We start from the raw sequence: 17,874 nt of genomic DNA, 5'->3' as shown, positions 1-17,874 counted from the left end.
CAGGTACTCCCACAAGCAATAGGATGCTGCCACAGAGAAATACACCTCCAGAGCAGCTAAGTACGGACTACTGCTTCACAACATTCTGGGCTGGGCAAATGCAGTTACAAACCTGGGAAAAAAAATGAGATTGCACCAGCTTTGGGACCATGTCATATCTATGACTCGCTCTGCAGCAGCAGGACCATCCTCAAGCTCTGCACTGACTCAGCTCACTTTGTAGCCCAGGATAAACCTGCTTTTTTTCCTCTGTCCCTATGGAGCAAGGACCACTCAGTGAAGCATGCTTTGCTTTTTAAGATATCACCACAAGCATCCGGGTCTTAAATTAATACTCCATGGTCCTGCCAACCTACCAAGCAGCAGTTTGTGCAGGGAATATACTATGATAACTTTCTTATATCCACTCTGATCTTCTCACTAGTTTCCAGGCCAAACTGAACACTCAACCAGGTTTTCTGGACTTCTACAGGAAACAGCCTGTCACCTTGGTGTAATGCTTGAAGATAACCAACCAGCAGGACAGATTTACACAAACTAAACAAATCACTTATTCTGGCATACATTGCTTTTGAAGAAAGTATACACAATAAAACAGGCCTTATCTTGAGCCTATTTCTTCAAGTGTTGAGAAGTGTCTTCCCATTTGTTTGTTGCATTTCAATACTATCTGAGCAGAGATTAGACAGCAATTGATATAGTTAACATGTTAACATTACACATAGATCTTTGAGAAATGTCCATCTTCCATACAGAGCAATCAACCATGAGACACTGAACAACTGAGAGTGAGCAGTTTGAATTTAGAGTAAAAGCAAAAACCAAAACCAGCCATGTCTATCTGTTATTTTCTGAATGGAGGAAGTCTAGGCTTTCCAACAAATTACTAAACTGCTACACTTCATAAAAACTGGGGGACCAGGAAAGCTGTATTATCTTCTCAGAGTATATTCTTATATGTGTAGGCTACAGAAATAATCACTGTATTTTGATATAGCCTTTTCCATAACAGACAACACTATCACCTACATATAGATACTTCTGCATGCTTCCATTTCTATTAATTTCTTGGGACTCAAGGTCCTAACTACTGAAAAACACACCCTCAAGAACACCTCCAAATCACTGAGCAGCTCACACCCATCTCCAGCAAAAATACACATTTAAGTCTGCATTATGTAACTGTTCTCCTGGACTCCCTGATTTTCCAGCAGGTAAGTTGTGAAGCTGCAGTTCAAAGGCTGGCTTTGAAGACTGGGTTATGCCTCTGAGAACATAGCCTCCATGCTCACTACCCCAAAGACATCACTCCATCCTCAGAACACTCTTCTGTGTCAGTGTTACTCCTTCAGGAAGGCTGATTGTTGGAGGCAGTCGAAAGCTTTGCAGGTAGGGAAATGGACTCTGGTTTATAAGGACCACAGTACTCCTGTGAGGACAGTCAGAATGCTGACATGTGGAAGAAGAAAGTGGACATCCTAGAGACGTAGCTTTGTCCTAACTCTGCATAAAATCTTCATTTAAGACTAAGAACTGCATCCTCTAATCTCTCAATATACACACAGAAATATTTAGCTACCTGTGTTGATAGCAGAAAACATTCCACTTCCTTAAAGCCCCTAAATCCCAGGAGCTCTAAGTGCTAGAAGTAAGCATAAATACTGTGCTGACTTATTGCTATTCTCAGCTGAGCTTCCTACTGTTTCTTTATGCCAAAGGAGGGCAACAATATCACCCTCACTCAGCAAGAAATCATCTGCTTATGAACCAGGTCCACAGATGCTTACCCAACAAGCCCCCAGGCTTCCTTCATTACCACCATTGAGAATTCCCCCCACCCTATTATGCAAGAAACTCCTCTGCATTTTTCAACTCTTCGAGAGTCTCACCAGGGTAACTGCAATGAAGGACCAAGTAAGACTGTTCTGTCATGTTCAATTAACCCAAAATAGTAAAAAAAAGTTATTTTTTAACAAATTCAGCTGCTTTTTCCTACCAACACACTGCTTCAAACTTCAGGTTCATACCCCCATTCCATGATTGAAGGAAAGTCCCTGGAGAACTACATCTCCCACATTGCAAGAGTCTCACAATGTCTTTCATTAAAGGTATGAATTTTCTGACATTCCAGCTCAGAGTATTGTGTATTTTATTGCTAACTGTGCTAGAATGAGAGTTATCCTAGCACTCTAGAGGGTGACCTTGAGCAAGTTCCTTCTACTCTGTACCTCATTTTCCTCTGTAACACCAATAGAGCTTTTGGCTTCCTTTTTGTAGCAGTGACACCTATGAACACAAGGAGCTATGCATTAACTTAGCACTGTATGTTACACAGGCTGCTGTTTCACCATGCAGACTAACTTGACAGGAGGAAAGAATGGAATCCAGCTGCCAGACTCAGCTCTAGAAGCCATGTGTCATTAAAGGAAATACTAAAGTCAGTGAGAATGAAGCTTTGGGGCTCTTTCGCAATACTTTAAATGTCATCATGTCACCTGAACATCCTTGAGATGTTGAGCTGGTTTTGAACAGAAATATCAAAACAAAGCAATTCAATATTGCTGAACTGACTTCTTCCTAGTAGCACAAATTTCCCATTCCATTTTTGCTTAGTCTGGGCAAAATCAAATATTGAAACACTTGAATTTCCCAGGCAACGGCTCTTTTAAAAGTTATTCAAGTCTATATCAGGCCTGAAAGGCCTCACCTTTGCCAATATTTCTAATTGGCTGCTGAGACAGTTGCTGAATACACAAGGTGAACTGTGTTACCCCAAAAGCACTCTAACACTGCAAGAAGCCGACACTGCTTGTTCCTGGCTGGGCTTTGCAAAAGAACAAAACGGAACACTTCAGAAAAGGATTTTTATTTCCTGAGGCTCTCCCCTGTATTGGTGAAAAGGCTACATTATTCAAACAGACAGTGTCAGGTACAGAGCATTGCGGGCATCTTCAGTTGCACCAGCAGCATAAATATAAATGCATAAGAGACCAAAATGTTGACTTGAGATGTGCCAGTTCTATTGACTGGCACAGGTAGGTGTGCCAGGGCAACATGACAGCACAAGTCAAAGGGAACATGACAAGCAAACACAGGAAAAGCACCACTGACACAGATGCTTATTGACTTGGGTCCCTTGTTCCTCAACGGTGGATGCACCTGTTTAAGCAGGTATCTTTAACCAGCGGTGCGTCCTTGGCAGGGTGTGGTGAGATGGACTCATTGATCCCTCTGGAACACTCATAAATGTGTCCAGCACCCACAAAGCCAAGACAACAAGTACCTGAGAAACCTCAAATATTAAAGAAACACAACTCTCCTAAACCCTGTCTTTCAAAATTCCCAATTCCCTTTCCTCATAAAAAGGTGATTAAAACTAGCCAATTGTCAGAGGTACACATATCTACACACAGCCCTGGGTCTTTTCCTCCAGCGAAGAGCCATAAGAAAAAGAAAGGAAACAATTAGACAAAGAATAATATTGTTTGATACCATTTCTCCATGTTGCCTTTTCTATTGCTGCTAATATTTGTCTTTGAAGATCTTTTTCTGCATGAAAAATGAGATTTATTGTGCACGGAAACTTTACAGATTATTACTCCAAATCCACTACACTATTTTAAACTTGATAAAATAAGGTTACTGTAATAAATCTATAAACCACCTCCAGATTTTAAATTAAGAGTCAGATTACATGTGAGATTCATAACATTTTCAGAGCTCTATAAAGATTATCTATTTTTAAAAAGTATTAAGTAAGTTTTAAGTTATGTTTTAACTAAGTCACTTGTACTGAAGGATTTAGATCCTATCAGAAAGTACATATCAATCAGGCCTTATCAGTAGGAAAAATATCAGGATTATCTGTTGGACAGAAGTTTAGTGTATCCTGCAAAACAGTGCAAACAAATGAACAGGTCCTTCAGTTATAGCTAATGGAAACAGCACATATGCACTATAAAATGTGAAGATGGCAGTGACGCACACTGGAGTTCGGTCACATGCACTTGTAACTTCATTTACCATTCAAGGTAAATTTCATCTGCTGGGTCACACAGCAAACCAACTATAGAGCAAATATGGGATCTCAATCTTCTGCCATCCTAACAAATACAAGCTTGTAAAACAGGTATTGGAGCTGGCAGCACAGGAGGAAAAAAGATGTTATGAAATGCCAGATGATCAGCAATTGTAACAAAAGCAACAATTACTTGGGCTGCTACTTCAGTCCCTTCATTCCTGTAAGGATGCCCCTGGGGGATACAGCACACTCACAGGAAGAGTTCTCAGACTGCTAGTTTTTCCAGTGCCTTCTGCATATTCATCTTTACCAGACACAAGATAAGGGCCTTTCTCTAAGACACAGGAGGGACATTACCATATCATACCCACATCAGACTACTGCCTAAACAACAGCTAACAGGAAAAAAACAACAAAAAAAAACCAAACAAAACATAGAACAAGGCATGTTACAATAGCAATCACCTGGAAGTGGCAGAAAAAAATGCCAAATAAACAAAAATCAAACAACAGAACTGAGGTTTCCTAATATCCTTGTATATCCTGACAAGCAGATCTGATGTGCTGTCATCCTTCTACAATCTTTGACCACCATTTAGGATGCTGCAGCATTAAATGCATGCCTCCAGGCCTGACACTATGCTCTTGCCTTCTGTTACTAAACACTGATGCTTTATTTGTTGCTGAAGTGCTGAAAAACTATTAGGATACATCATCCAAATAATAAGTGGTAAACTTTAATTTTGCTAGTCATGATGACAGCTGGCATGAGATGGATCTCTCCAGTTAAACTCATCTGAGATATTTCAGAGAGCACATCTGAGCTCTGAACTTCAGAAAAAGGAAGAGGGAAGGCTAATGGCACCCTACTAGGCTACAGGTAAACAGATGCTTTAGTAGTAAAATTACTTAAACACTTTTGGATTAGTAGAAGAAAACAGGGCTGCGTTACCTTACCCATCTCTATACCATTCAGCAGCACGGAGGGTTTAAAAGGGATTTCAAGATATAGAAAGACAGAGGTAGGATTTAACCCAGGAATCCTGCTGCTCTGTACCATCCAGTTCCTTATCACCACCAAGACCTCCATCTAAAGCCCCATGCTCTCTGGCCAACACCACATCAAAATCTGAATCCAACCACTCCCAGATTGCAAATGCTACCCAAGCAATGTCTAGCAATGCCTCAGATCACCCCTAATACAACTCCTACCTGAGGTAACAAAGACATGCCTCAACTGCAGAGCATACACACAAATACATATATCCAGGCACCAGCCAACCTCCCATTTACAAAGTGCAGAGCCATACTGATATACAGTCCCCAGGAACTCCGTTAATCAAAGATTTTTGTAGCTGTTCTCCCACTGTGGTGCACAGGCATTAAGGGGCTGAACCCAGGCGATTTACAAGCTGGTGTCTTAGGCTTGGCACGTCTATGTGAAACTCTGGCTTCCATTCCCACACATTTTGCCAGGAAGGGCTGAGCTGAGCACCAAGGGGTTTCTTTTCCAGATGAGTGGGAGCTGATTTATTGCCTCATGTAGCTGTAACTAGCCCCTCCAGGAACAGAACTGACAGTCCAATAGGTCTTTCAGTGAAAAAAAAAAAAAGGATCCAACTCCAGACCCATCCAGATTTGTCTTACATCAAGGGAGTTCACTGCCCATGCTCTGCTATTTTGGGACTGCTCTTTCATCATCTGAGGTCATAATTAGAGACAATCTGATTTTTCATTTTCCCCTAAAGGTAGCACATGAGCTTTTCAGTTCATTAGACTTAGGGCATTCAGAAGCCATTGGCTGATAGCCACCTTGGTCACTATTTCTGGTACCCTGCAGCATCTCTATAAATATACATAGTTCATAGCTATTGCTGCCAGCTGGGGCTATTCTGGGACATGGGGTGAAAATTATGTAGTTCACAAAACAATACAGCACAATCTGGCTTGAGTGATGCCTTTTTGGTAAAGCTGCAAGATAGTCCATCCAGGTGAGGCCAGATCAGCCATCATCATGAAGCTAAGCAATTTCACAAGGCCTGGCAAAACATTTAAGCCAGTAAACACTGGCAAATATATGGACAAAACATTTACAGCCAGCATCTTATGCACAGAAATACACTGTAACACTTGCAACTTCATGACCAGTTCTGTTGAACTGCCCTGGGACATATCATGGAAAAATATAAATTTTCAAGTTTTAAATGAAGCATTACTGTTTGTTCTGCTTAAAATGTTTATTGTTCTATAATTTTTCCCTCACAAAGGAAAGAATTTCAAACCCATTTCAAACTAAAACATGTTACTTATGACTGAAATATTTTTTAAAATAAAAATACACAGGCTTTCCTGACTACGTTCACTGTTTCTTGTTTACAAAGGAAACCAAAATGGAAAGCTGGAAACAACCGTATTTTCCCCGTCAACTTAACCTCTATGCTTCAACAGATAGAACAGCTATAAGGTTGATTTGGGAAAAAAATACAAGAAATAAAAACAATAATAAAGCTTTATGGCCCATATGTACCTCCACCTGAAAAGGCCTTAAAAGCATCCCAGGAAATCCACAGTCCCTCAGAGATCGGTAAGAGTTGACTGTTGTGATACCTCCTTACACAAACAGCATACAGTAAAACTGTTTTGCTGAAAAACATGTCTCAAATCTCAGTTGTGTTGTTCATAACACCACAAGTATTGATGGACTCTCATGGATCCAAGGCAGGACTCATTAGTAAGTGCAGAGTCCAGGAAGCCCAAATGCACATAAAAATATTGTGTTCAATACAATTCAGCACAGAAAAGTTCAGGAAATGGGATTTTCTACCAAACAAGAAACCTGATTTTAGGCAGCTCCCTTGCAAGCGGGAGGGAAAAGAAGAGAGAATGCTTACTTCAGTGTTCCTGACAGGCAGAAGAAAGCCCAGAAGTGTCATATATTATCCTTTGCTAGACAACTGACTTCCCCTAAGGCTGAACAGAAGCCCTGACACTAAGAGGAGGGACTGCCCAGAGGCAGGGAAACTGCAGAAGACAAAGCTTTCACACATTTGAGGAGCCAGGGAGAAAAGCAAAGCACCAAATACACCTTACGGATGCTACATCCAGGCTTCAGTGCAAAATCCAACTTCAAGTATTGATACGAAAGTACAGGGGAGGGACAGAAGTGGGACATGTCCACCTACACAGCCCTTCCTAATATTCTCCAAGCCAATAGCCCACCACAGCCACCTTCAAGATAAGACGGAAAACTACATTCAGGACATGTTCTGTCTGGTTTGGATGACAAATTGCTGTGCAGCTTCCAGGTAATAAAGATGACTTCAGCAGGACAGGAGCAGTAAAGTAGCTGTACACCAGCCTTGCCTTTGAGATTACCAAGTATAAACTCATGCTCCACATGAACATAAAATCATTTCAGTGGTGGTGATGCCAGCTTTAATGGTGCTGAGATTAAGTGAGACTATTCTGGACTTACTGCTCCGGAAAACCTTAAATACAAAAAAAAAAAAAAAAAAAAAAGGGAGCTGCCTGTGTTTTCCTATGTATAGCAGTATGTCTATGACAGGCCATCAATCCAAAAATTCATACCATTTGACTGACTTGCAAAGCACAGAGCATTCTTGCACTAGAACATCTCCATACATGCAAAGCTCAGCAGCCGCCTCAATACCTTGTTCTCAGTTTCACAGATAGCAGCATATGAAGCTAAATTCTGCATTCAGTTCTGCTGCCGTCAACATTAGGGTGGTGCCACAGAAGGGACCATTTAAATAAAACCAGTATCTTCTTACTATGAATAATTCAGATTTAAAGCACATTCTGTTCTTTGTCTCTGTATACTGCCTGTGGCTGCCTGCTTGCATTGCTCCAGTAGGTAAGGGTTATCTTCACTATTTCTGGGAACCTTCTAATCAAAGCAGGTGGAAAATTCAATCCTAGCTTCTTTAAAAAAATACACTATAAGTACAGTTCAGACGGTAAGATGTGATAAGATGCATTTCACTAAGAGATGAGTCTTACAAATAAAACTGGCAGGTAATTTTACATATCTGGTGCTATGTTCAGCAGTAACAGCACAGATATGTCTCAGCACAGAGCCACTTGTTCTAAGTGTAAATAATAGACATTTTTAAGATGAGGTGGATATGCTGACTTCGGAAGATAGTATATAGCAAGTTTATTGGAAGTTGTTAACACAAAAGCCTCAAAGCTGTATAATTTGTACCAATAAACTGCCTTCAAAGTGGCAGGAAAAAAGTAAAAGGTAAATAAGCCATAACTATGTGTTATTTTAACATCCCCTCAAACCAATGAAAAATTACTTCTTCAAACCTTTATTACTTCTTTAGTTAGCAATTAAGGACTAAAGGCACTTAAATAGGTATTACACCATGTAATCAGTATTACTTCTATTATGTTTTCAGTTAGGTTAGGCATTAGAGACCTGGCCTTTGCCTACTGACCAATGATGAATTTACCTACACAAGTTCAAATCCAGAGCAGATCCGCAGACTTCATTCAAAATCTTGACTACAACAGGAGATTCAGGACAGTAATTTTTAAACTTCTCTGATGATTTTTCCCTCATTTCTCATATGTTCTCATATGGCAACAAAATGGCTACAATTTGCAGTATGTAATTTCTCTTCTAGGAAACACAGAGAGGAATAAAATGTTTGAAAAATAGCAGATGACTTCATCAATGCAATTATTTGCTAATGGCGCTGGTTAACAGGCAGTCTCAGAACACCAGGAGCACTTGTCAATACTAAAAAGGAATATGAACTTTAGGGTAGAAAAATATCTCAGATTCAGCCTTCAAGGAGATAAAATAAGCTGGAAATATCACAGAAAGCAGATCTTGCTGAGGAAGTTTATTCTACTGTCAATCCAGTTATACTGCAATGGCTTGTTAGTATCAAATTAGGAAATCCAAGTCTTTTTATGTACAATTACTTTTTTCCATATACTAGAAGGTGCTGGATTTTACATTTCTTCCTCCTTTTGTTTATAGTACTGCTGTTTCTCTCTTGCTTACAGTATGTTGGAGCCACTAGCATTCATAAGACTGAATTTGGGCTTATTCTAAATTAGCAGTGAAATGGATACTTTTGCAGCAGAGCAGGCAAAGTGTATGCAAAGATTCTCAAATAATTACATCTTTCCTAGAAAAAGTTTCAGAAAACTAAGTTGAATCATGAAATAATATCACCTATGATGAAACAGTAATTCTGAACGTCTGGAACGTTTCAGCTGTATATGTTTGTTTCTTACCGTTCTAATGCCATTGGTGCAAGTTATTCTTAACTGAAGGTCAGGCAAGTTTTACACTCACTAAAGTTCTCCCCCAAAGTACACATTCAGAACTGCACATTAATAAAGGATGAAGCTCTGAGAGCTGTCCTTCAAGGCAGAAGTTTATTCCACTGCTGAATTTCATGCAAGTCTGATGTTTCAAACTGCATAGCTACCTGTAAACTCCTCCCCCCACCACCAAGAAATCACAACCAAATTCGATCCAGAACATTTGGATGCAGCTCTTCAATACTGTAAGTAATGATAAACACTCAGATATGGGAAGAGGTAAAGACCGGTATGTGAATAGGAAGGGGCAGGATATAGATTTCAAAACCAGATTTAGAGTTCAAGATTCTCAGTAGGATCATGTCAGAGATTGATGTCAGCTGGAAGAGACCTCAAGGTCTCTAGTCCAACATTTGCTTGAGTAGGGACTATCACAGCACTTGAGCATGCCCATCCTACCAATAACCCTTGGCTGGCTGAACCTAGAAAGAAAAAATAAAATCAGTGATAGCACTTCATGTTGGAATATGAACAGCATAAGAAACTTAATGACCAGATAGGCTTCAATCTTCCTGAAGAGACCTTCTTGCCTGAAAGCCTCTTGGAAAGTGTTTTTGCATTAATAATACATTCTCAGTGACTGTGAAGCAATGCAACTTTCCTTGATTATACCGATAAAACATTCAATACTTCTGTCTTTTCTTCATAATTCCTCCAAGTAGCTATGTTCAGTAAATTAACCTTACCTCTTGAAGGCTGATGGCAGACAAAGCCAGTCTAAACCAGCTTGTCTAAACCACAGAGTGGTGAAACTCAAGCAGCAGCAGCACAGCTCACAAACACACACAAAAAGTTTTCGAAATTAGAAATGCTATTCCATACTTTTCTGATTTCTTACTTTGCAAATGCTATTAAAAATAGCAAGTACAATGCCTTACTTCTGAAAGTACACATCCTAATGAATACACAGCCCTCCCTCAGCCACATGGCTCAAGGCACATCGCAGTATTGCTGCTGCGCTCTATTGAGCGGCCATCATCTCAGGCCACAAGATCTCTGCTGAAACATGATGACACCATAAATAGTTTAATTCAATCTGAAGAAAAAAGCCATAGCTTTTAATGTGTATCCTGCATAAGTATCAAATCATAAGGTTCATCCAAACCTTATGATGGGAGAGAAAACTCAATGAATTAGCCTGACAATTTGTAGTCCTATTGAGTACAAAAATCACTTCAGAAAAGCAGGGATACAGGAGCTATATAAAAAGGAAACATCCTTGTGTCACTGACAGGAAAATAGTAAACTCTTTCTTCAATCATTTTAGTATAACAGCATTATTAAAATCTTTATACTTTGAGTGAAAGCATTAATTATTATGCCTACCAGGAATATTTTTCATTGTCAAATTGCCTTTTACCATGCTAATAAACACCAAGATTTGAATGTAAAAATTAGTCATGTTATCTCATTTATAGGTCAAAAGACAGAGACTAAAATAGTTTCTGCAATTCTCCCTAAATAACTAGGTTTTGCATATCAAGTTTTATGGCACATTGGAAATGAAGGCAATCCAGACAGGATTTGAATAGCTGAGTAGATAAGAAAGAGGAAGATAAAAGCAGATAAAAAAAATCTTGTGGTAAGATAAGCCTTTTGAAAAAACCTGCTTAAAAATCAAGTTCCTTTTTTTAGGGACCCTGGGCCCTAAATGAACTAAGGATGAAGCAGCTGTATGCAGGCCACTACTCAAGGTATTTACAAATTATGCTTACAGCCACTGTTTATATAAATGGTACGTCAGAGCAACTTAATGCTTTAAAAAATCATTTTAACTAACTCCAGCATTTCATTCAGGGTAAATGCAACTTCTACAGCTCCCACATAACCTGTGGAAGTAGAGTGGAGGATTTTGACTGCTTCTTGGGTATTTTAATAATAGTCAGATGACTAAGTCCTCCTCCTATTTTTGAAGCATTTAAGCCTATTACTAGGGTCCTCTTCCTCCTAACATTGTGGGCTTGTAGGTATGAAGGAATATGAGCATGGTCACTTATGTTTCCCTGCTCATTATGAGGCCCATTAGAGCACAGATAATTTCAGGGGCACCGTGTCTACTTTCCCCTGCATCACATAGGCTTGGGTCATCCTCTTATCCAGAACCTGCACATGACTACCCGCAATATTTCAGCAGCCACCTACTGATGGTTAATGAAGGTACCAGACCACTATCTCCTCTTATAGGTGGCAGCACATGGTCAAGGTTTGCTCATTTGCTAGTCCCACACATCAGGTGCTAATACTAGTATTATGCATACAAGACATTATTTTACAAACACGTTCATTAATTTGTGTTGCTATTCTGTCCTCACATCCCTCTCTCCACCTTTTGAATTCAGGCTGGCAAACATGGACATTTGCTGAAGTACTGTGCGAAATTAAGAACAGCAGATATCTTCCCCATCATCACCCTGACCCTCAAGATAATGTTTTACGTTGCCAAATACATGAAGGGACAAAGGCTACTGGGAGATGTCACCAGAAGTTTATTTCCAGTAAGAACTGGGAGGCTGCAATTCTGCTATGCGATATTATTTAGCTTCCTAAGCAGAGTGGGTACTTCCAAACTGTTTGCAGTCAGGTCAGAGCAGTACATGTTACATGTGGAGCCTGCCAGCCAATGGGTGAGTTATTATATTTGAGGGACTAGGTCTGTGTCAACAAGCACCAGTGATGCAGAAGAGGCAAGTCACAGATGTCTAAATACCTTGCTGGGCCCTTAAACCTCAGATCTGGTTGCACAAATAGTCAAATTAATTCAGTTCTTTGTGGTAAATAAATCCCGCCCCAGTCATAAACTGCAGCAATTCATGACACACACACACAGGTTTGTGCAAAGGTATGTTAGTTCTTTGAGTCATATGCAACTGTATAGGTGGAGTTATTCATGCCTGAAATAAAAGGTGAACAGTTAACAGGATTTGGGCTCTGGGACAGCTGGACTCCAAAGAGACGTGATCACCCAGACCTAGGACTGCTCTGCCGGGCTGAACACAGAGCTGATCAGCCAGGGAACAGGAGCTGTAGCCATCCCCCACACCTCCAGACCACACCTGACACCTCTCCTGTGCATGCATGAGTGTGAAGGCACATAGGTGCAGGAAAGGCAAACCAGGCAGGAAAGCAAATTAGCCAGGGTCATTTTTACAAACACCACGAAGATACCCCGGCACATTGCACGGGAATTACCCAACGTGCCTTGTTCTTGCACTGTTGCCCTGTACTGTCACGTCATTTTAGACAGAAATACCGAGGTGGGAAACATCTCCTGGAGATTTTCACTGTTCAGCAGAATCCTAAGACACCAATGGAGCAAGAAACTGGAGGACTAGAAGTTCAAGGATCTGGCATACACAGACACACACAAGCCACTGCCGTGCCTGATGCTCAGTATCGAGGTGGAGCAGTGGGACACAGGTTTATGTTTGCCTCTAAGACTGTATCTCACTTGCTACCCTTTCTCACCTTGTCCACAATGCCCATCTGCAATCATAGCATTCACTGGCTCTTGTTGGGGTTTGATCACAAGTTGTTCAAGGTGAAGATTCTGTCCTTTACAGGTATAGCACACAGACAGCTGCATAGAGAAAGGTGGCCCACAATGCTGAGTCTGGCTGAGGCAGCTGCAGAGCAGCTCTGCTGGAGAAAGATGGAGCATACCACCCTGCCCATTCACATATCCACAAGACAGCAAGATGCAGAGAGCTCAGACCTGTTTGCCAGTCCCAAGAAGGGCAACTCTGTGCCCTAGGTAAACTGTATCCTACTGTTGTTTTATTGGCCTGAACATTGCATGTCTATGAACAGCAGCATTGTGGGTTTTTTCTGCAAAAGGAAAAAGCCTGTTCCCAGCCTTTGTGACTGGAAAGAGAACATGACTCAAATTGCACTACTGGGTGCAGTACTGAGTGGTTGTCTCTCTAACCTGACACTACCATCCAACAGGGCAGAACCATGGCTCCGAGGACTGACAAGAGTACTTCCAGAACTCGGTGGGGTGGCCAACTGTGCTTTCGCTTTGTTGTCCCAGTAGACCAGCTGACAAGTCCTTCTGTATTTCCTAACATGATAACAGCATGCATCCCATGCTGACCACAGCTTACCCCACACCCAGGAAGCAAAACCTCACCAGGGCCACCAGTGCCCAGCACTGGCCTGAACAAGAGAGCAACAAGGGCCCTTGCAGAAGGGCCCAGAGGGCAGCATACCACTTGCCCCTATGTAACATGGAGACATAACACCCCCAGACTCTATCATAGACAAGATAAAAGTAGTAATGTGTCTTTTCTCCCCATCTCTAATGCAAAAAGGCACTAAAGTCTTTATTTTGGCAGGTTTGGTTTTTTTGGGGGTTTTGTTGTTTTTTTTTTTTTTTTTGACAGAAAAGGATTTCCTTGTGTCTTTAGGACTACAGAAGAGGGTATAGCACGTTCAGAGGAAGGAAGCCCTCCCTGTAGCAAGGCTAGCCTGCAGTCCTTCTCTCCATCCAGAAGTCCAAGAATAGTTCCATACTGTGCAGCTTGACTCTTGCATGGCTGATTTGTTTTTCAGCCTCCAAGACGGAACATCATCATGTGATGTTACTTCCCCTGCTAAGCATCTTTCTGACTGTGAAGAATCTGGCAAATGGCCAAGTATTCTTTAACCTCCACGTTAACTATTGTTAGCTTTGGCAAAGCCCACCTCCTGGGATGCCTGGCATGGTATTGCTTACTGCTGCAGCCTACAGGAACTGCTGTAGTGGCGAGATTCAGAGAACAGGGATCAGGTAGCAGATGCAAAACAGAGGCCTCACCCACAATGCCCTCCCTTCCTCTATGGCTTAATGTGCTTTGGGAGCAGCTACAACTTCCAAGCTTCTCACTGCTGGAAAAGGTTTAGAGACAGTGAATGTGCAGAAAAGAATAAATACAAGAAACTGTAAGTTGGCTGAGGCCAAATGTTACTTTTAGACCATCGAGGTCTGTTGGTAGCATTGCAGATCCATAGTGCACTACATTTATCTCCTCTCAGCTCCTAGAAGATAGAGATGTTCATCTCTAGCCAGGTTTGACTTCCGGAAGGTGGCTGCACCACCACTTCCTCCACAGCGAACTCCAGGACCCACTCACTTGCACTCGTACTGCAACAGTCCTAACAGCCAAATCCTGCAACCTACTGCACAAAAACTAGGATATGGTCTTCTCACCTCACTCTCATTAATAAGTCCAGCCAGTGCAATCAGTTACGGCTGCCCTGAGCAGCACCAGTGATGGGTCTTTAGCCCTTTTTTTAGATGACTGCAAAGCGTCAGCACCAGGCACGTTCAGACAACCAAGTTATCCTGGGATGGCAAATCCTAGGCAGAAACATCCACAGCAGTCACCAGAGACAGCTGAATTCAGGGACCAGAAGGTAGGTTTTCTTAAACAGACTTTATGTTGCTTAATATAGCACACACTGTTCTCCAGTATCTGCATAATGCTGAGTTTGAAACGTTCTAAGATTTGCACTGAGGAAGACTAGAGGGGTGGGAGAAAGGCTGCAGGAGGAAGCATTTAAAAAGCAAGGGATGACTTCAGAGAAACACTATATACGAGCAGCAACCTCGTAACACTGGACTTGCAACTGTATTACCTTACTAGAGACTCATTTACATGTTATTTTCATTACTGATGAGGCCTCTGCATTGCAAGTCCACCTATGATTAGTCACAAAAGCTGAAGATGTGAAGGATTTAAGCTGGCTCCTACCTTTCCTCTGAGGAGACATCCTGGATTGTGCCTCACTATACATGGAGACAAAATTTGTTAGATCTGTGCACCATAGGCCTTCTCATGTCACTCCAACACTAAAGGAGTTTCAAGAATTATTTTAGTGCCAAACCAACCGGATCCCTGCCGTGAGCAGACAACTTCTGCCTGCTCATTTTCCCATTGAGATGCCAAAGTTGCTTGTGTATTTCCTTTAAAATCATCTCTACTTTGGACCTGTCCCATTCTGGTGCCTTGATTTCTATTGGGTTTGCTCTAAAACAGACATTTTTTCTGTATAGACAGAGGAAACATGGAGAGTATTTGTTCCCCATCTTTACCCCATCAAGGAAAATCTCTAGTAAGAGCAAACTGGGGTTTTTTTTTGGCAAACGAAAACAGAGTAGTGACTTTTGGGGTTGTCTTGCCCTCTGATAACCCTAACACCAAAGCCAAGAGCCTGGGAACATGGACTGCTGTGGAGCCCATCTTGTAACTAATAAACCCAAGTACCAATAGCCTAACAGGACACCTTGTTCAGCTGCTGAATGCATACTCCGTCAGTGACTGCATCATAACAGTTGCTGTTTGCACAAGATAGGAACCCCTTCTCAGGGGCTGCTTTTGCCACCAGCTAGCTGGACACTTTATTTTGTTGCAGATGTTACCTTTCTGCCGCCTGCACAACACCTCCAGCTACATGAGCTCCATCAGAAGTTCCACGGAGAGTCTTTTTCCTGCTTATCCAGTGCATGACAAGGCACATCATATGTTATACTAAAGTCATAGTCTGTTTCACATCAAGACACATACCAGTAAGACATTCAAAAAAGTAAAGGTGTCCCATCCCAGGTTAACAGTGAAAACAGGGTGTATAGCAAAAAAAAAAAAAAAAAAAAAAAAAAAATCCAAGGGTAACTTGACTGCTGCAAGCTTTTAGTCTAAGTCAAGTCTTTGCAGAAACACTTTTTTAAAAGAGATACTTACCTGTCCTCAAGCCCTGGCAATTCTATTGATCACTGCCCACAAGAAACTCTACTTCATAGGACATACTGCCTCCGTATGATTGAAATAGCTTCCTTCCTTAATCAGCATATAATCAGATATTCCCACACAGGAGAACTATAGCCCTGATTGACAAGATAGTTACAAAAATAAACCTGAGGTTTAAATATAGCTTGCTCGGCTCCCTGGAAGGTATGTAGTATTGTGTTATACAAGTCTACCATTATTTTCCTTGAATTAAGATAGTCCATATTCTCCTACTGCCTTCATCTCTATCAATTAAACAGCTATCAGATTTCTGTTCTACAGGAGAGCTGACACTTAGGGTTACGCGGGAATGGCAACTAGCCTTTCCTCTGCGTGAGCTGACTTACCATCAATATTTCATTGGCCATTAACATGTACAGATTTTGAGTTCATGTACCAGTTGAATGTGTGATGTCTGATGCAGTTGTAGAGGTAGATAGGTAAACAGATGTGCAGGACTACATAAGTAGTATGGAAGCAAAATATATATGCCAAACACGAAGGGGTATATTTGGGTGAGGTACATGTCTTCTTGTATGCAAACACACGAGCTAGGCAGGCAATATTATATGATTTTCTCTTTCTAGGGTGGACATACTCATTGCATTTCTCCCAATCTATCACGATGTTCTGATGTGTTAAATATGCAACGTAATGAGGGCAGAGCTCTGTAGCCCTGTTGTTCTTGTTTTGGAAAAGAAATTATGCATTTTTTTAAAAAACCGTTCCAGTCAGGAAATGCTTTTCATCTCTTACAAACCTCCCGATTGCTGACTAAAAAACATCGGACAGAGCTCATGTTCATTATGCAAATCCTTAGCATTAAGAAAACAAATCACCAACTAACATCTGTCTCACCCTAAAGGAAAATAAATAATTTTTTTAATAAAAAGAAACAAACCTAAGTCCAAACCCAAACCCACCCTTCCTTCCCCACACTCCACCACGCAGCTGACTGAATGCCCGTGCTGGAGCGGGCAGGGAAGCGCCTCCCCGAGCCCGCTTCCCCGCCGGTGCTGCAATGTACCCACCACAGCGGCGCGGCTCGGCTGCTCCCGGCCCCGTGCCGCGCACCCAGCCCGGCCACTGCGGTGCTGCCGCCGCCGCACCCCCCCCTCCCCCCGCGCACCCCAACCCACCTTTCCCTTCCATCGCGGAGCTTTGTGAGCGCCGGGGCGCCGGGAAGTTGCCGGAAGACGCGCTCCCTCCTCAGCCGAAAGCCCCGAGAGCCCGGCGGGCAGAGCCGGCCGCCGCTGCTTGCTCCGCGCTGGGGGACCGCGCCGTCACAGCCTCGCAGCTGCAAGCAAGCAAGCACCGGGGGGGTAGGGAGTGAGCCGCCGAGCCCCCAGCCCCGCCGCGGGGGGCAGCGGCGCGGGGTGCGGAGCGGGGGAAGCCGTTACCTGGCGCCGGCGGGAGCTGTCCCTGGCGGAGCGGTGCTGCGGGGGCGAGTGGCTCCGCGGCCCGCCGCGCTGCCTGGCACCGCCCGCATGCGCGCCCCGCCCGCGCCACGCCCCCGCGGCCCGCACCGCGGCACCACCGGGCCCCCCGGCTGCGGGCTCCGCGGGCGCGGAGGAGGAGCCGGCAGGCGGCTGGCCCGGCCCCGGCCCCGCCGCACAGCAACACGGGCACCGGCACCCGCTGGTTCCCTGTGGGAGCGCTGCCGGAGCGCTCCCGGCCGAGCCGGGCACGCAAGCCCTCCCCCGGGTATACGGATATGGCATCTGT

The 17,874-nt window shown here is 42.8% G+C and overlaps 1 protein-coding gene across 1 annotated transcript in view; it reads right to left on the bottom strand.

Moving 5' to 3' along the window:
• Nucleotides 1-17,640, bottom strand: part of FGF12 (fibroblast growth factor 12) — a 230,422-nt gene extending 212,782 nt beyond the window's left edge. The window contains exons 1-2 of the mRNA XM_065674239.1: nt 17,550-17,640; nt 17,289-17,446 (exon numbers count right to left, since the gene is read on the bottom strand). Of these exons, the coding sequence (XP_065530311.1) occupies nt 17,289-17,301 (13 nt within the window). The 5' untranslated portion in view covers nt 17,302-17,446; nt 17,550-17,640. The remainder of the gene's footprint in view (nt 1-17,288; nt 17,447-17,549) is intronic.
• Between the last annotated feature and the right edge of the window lie 234 nt (nt 17,641-17,874).

Source organism: Lathamus discolor, chromosome 3, assembly GCF_037157495.1.
Source record: "Lathamus discolor isolate bLatDis1 chromosome 3, bLatDis1.hap1, whole genome shotgun sequence".
Taxonomy (NCBI): domain Eukaryota; kingdom Metazoa; phylum Chordata; class Aves; order Psittaciformes; family Psittacidae; genus Lathamus; species Lathamus discolor.
This window is presented reverse-complemented; position numbering and strand designations above follow the sequence as displayed.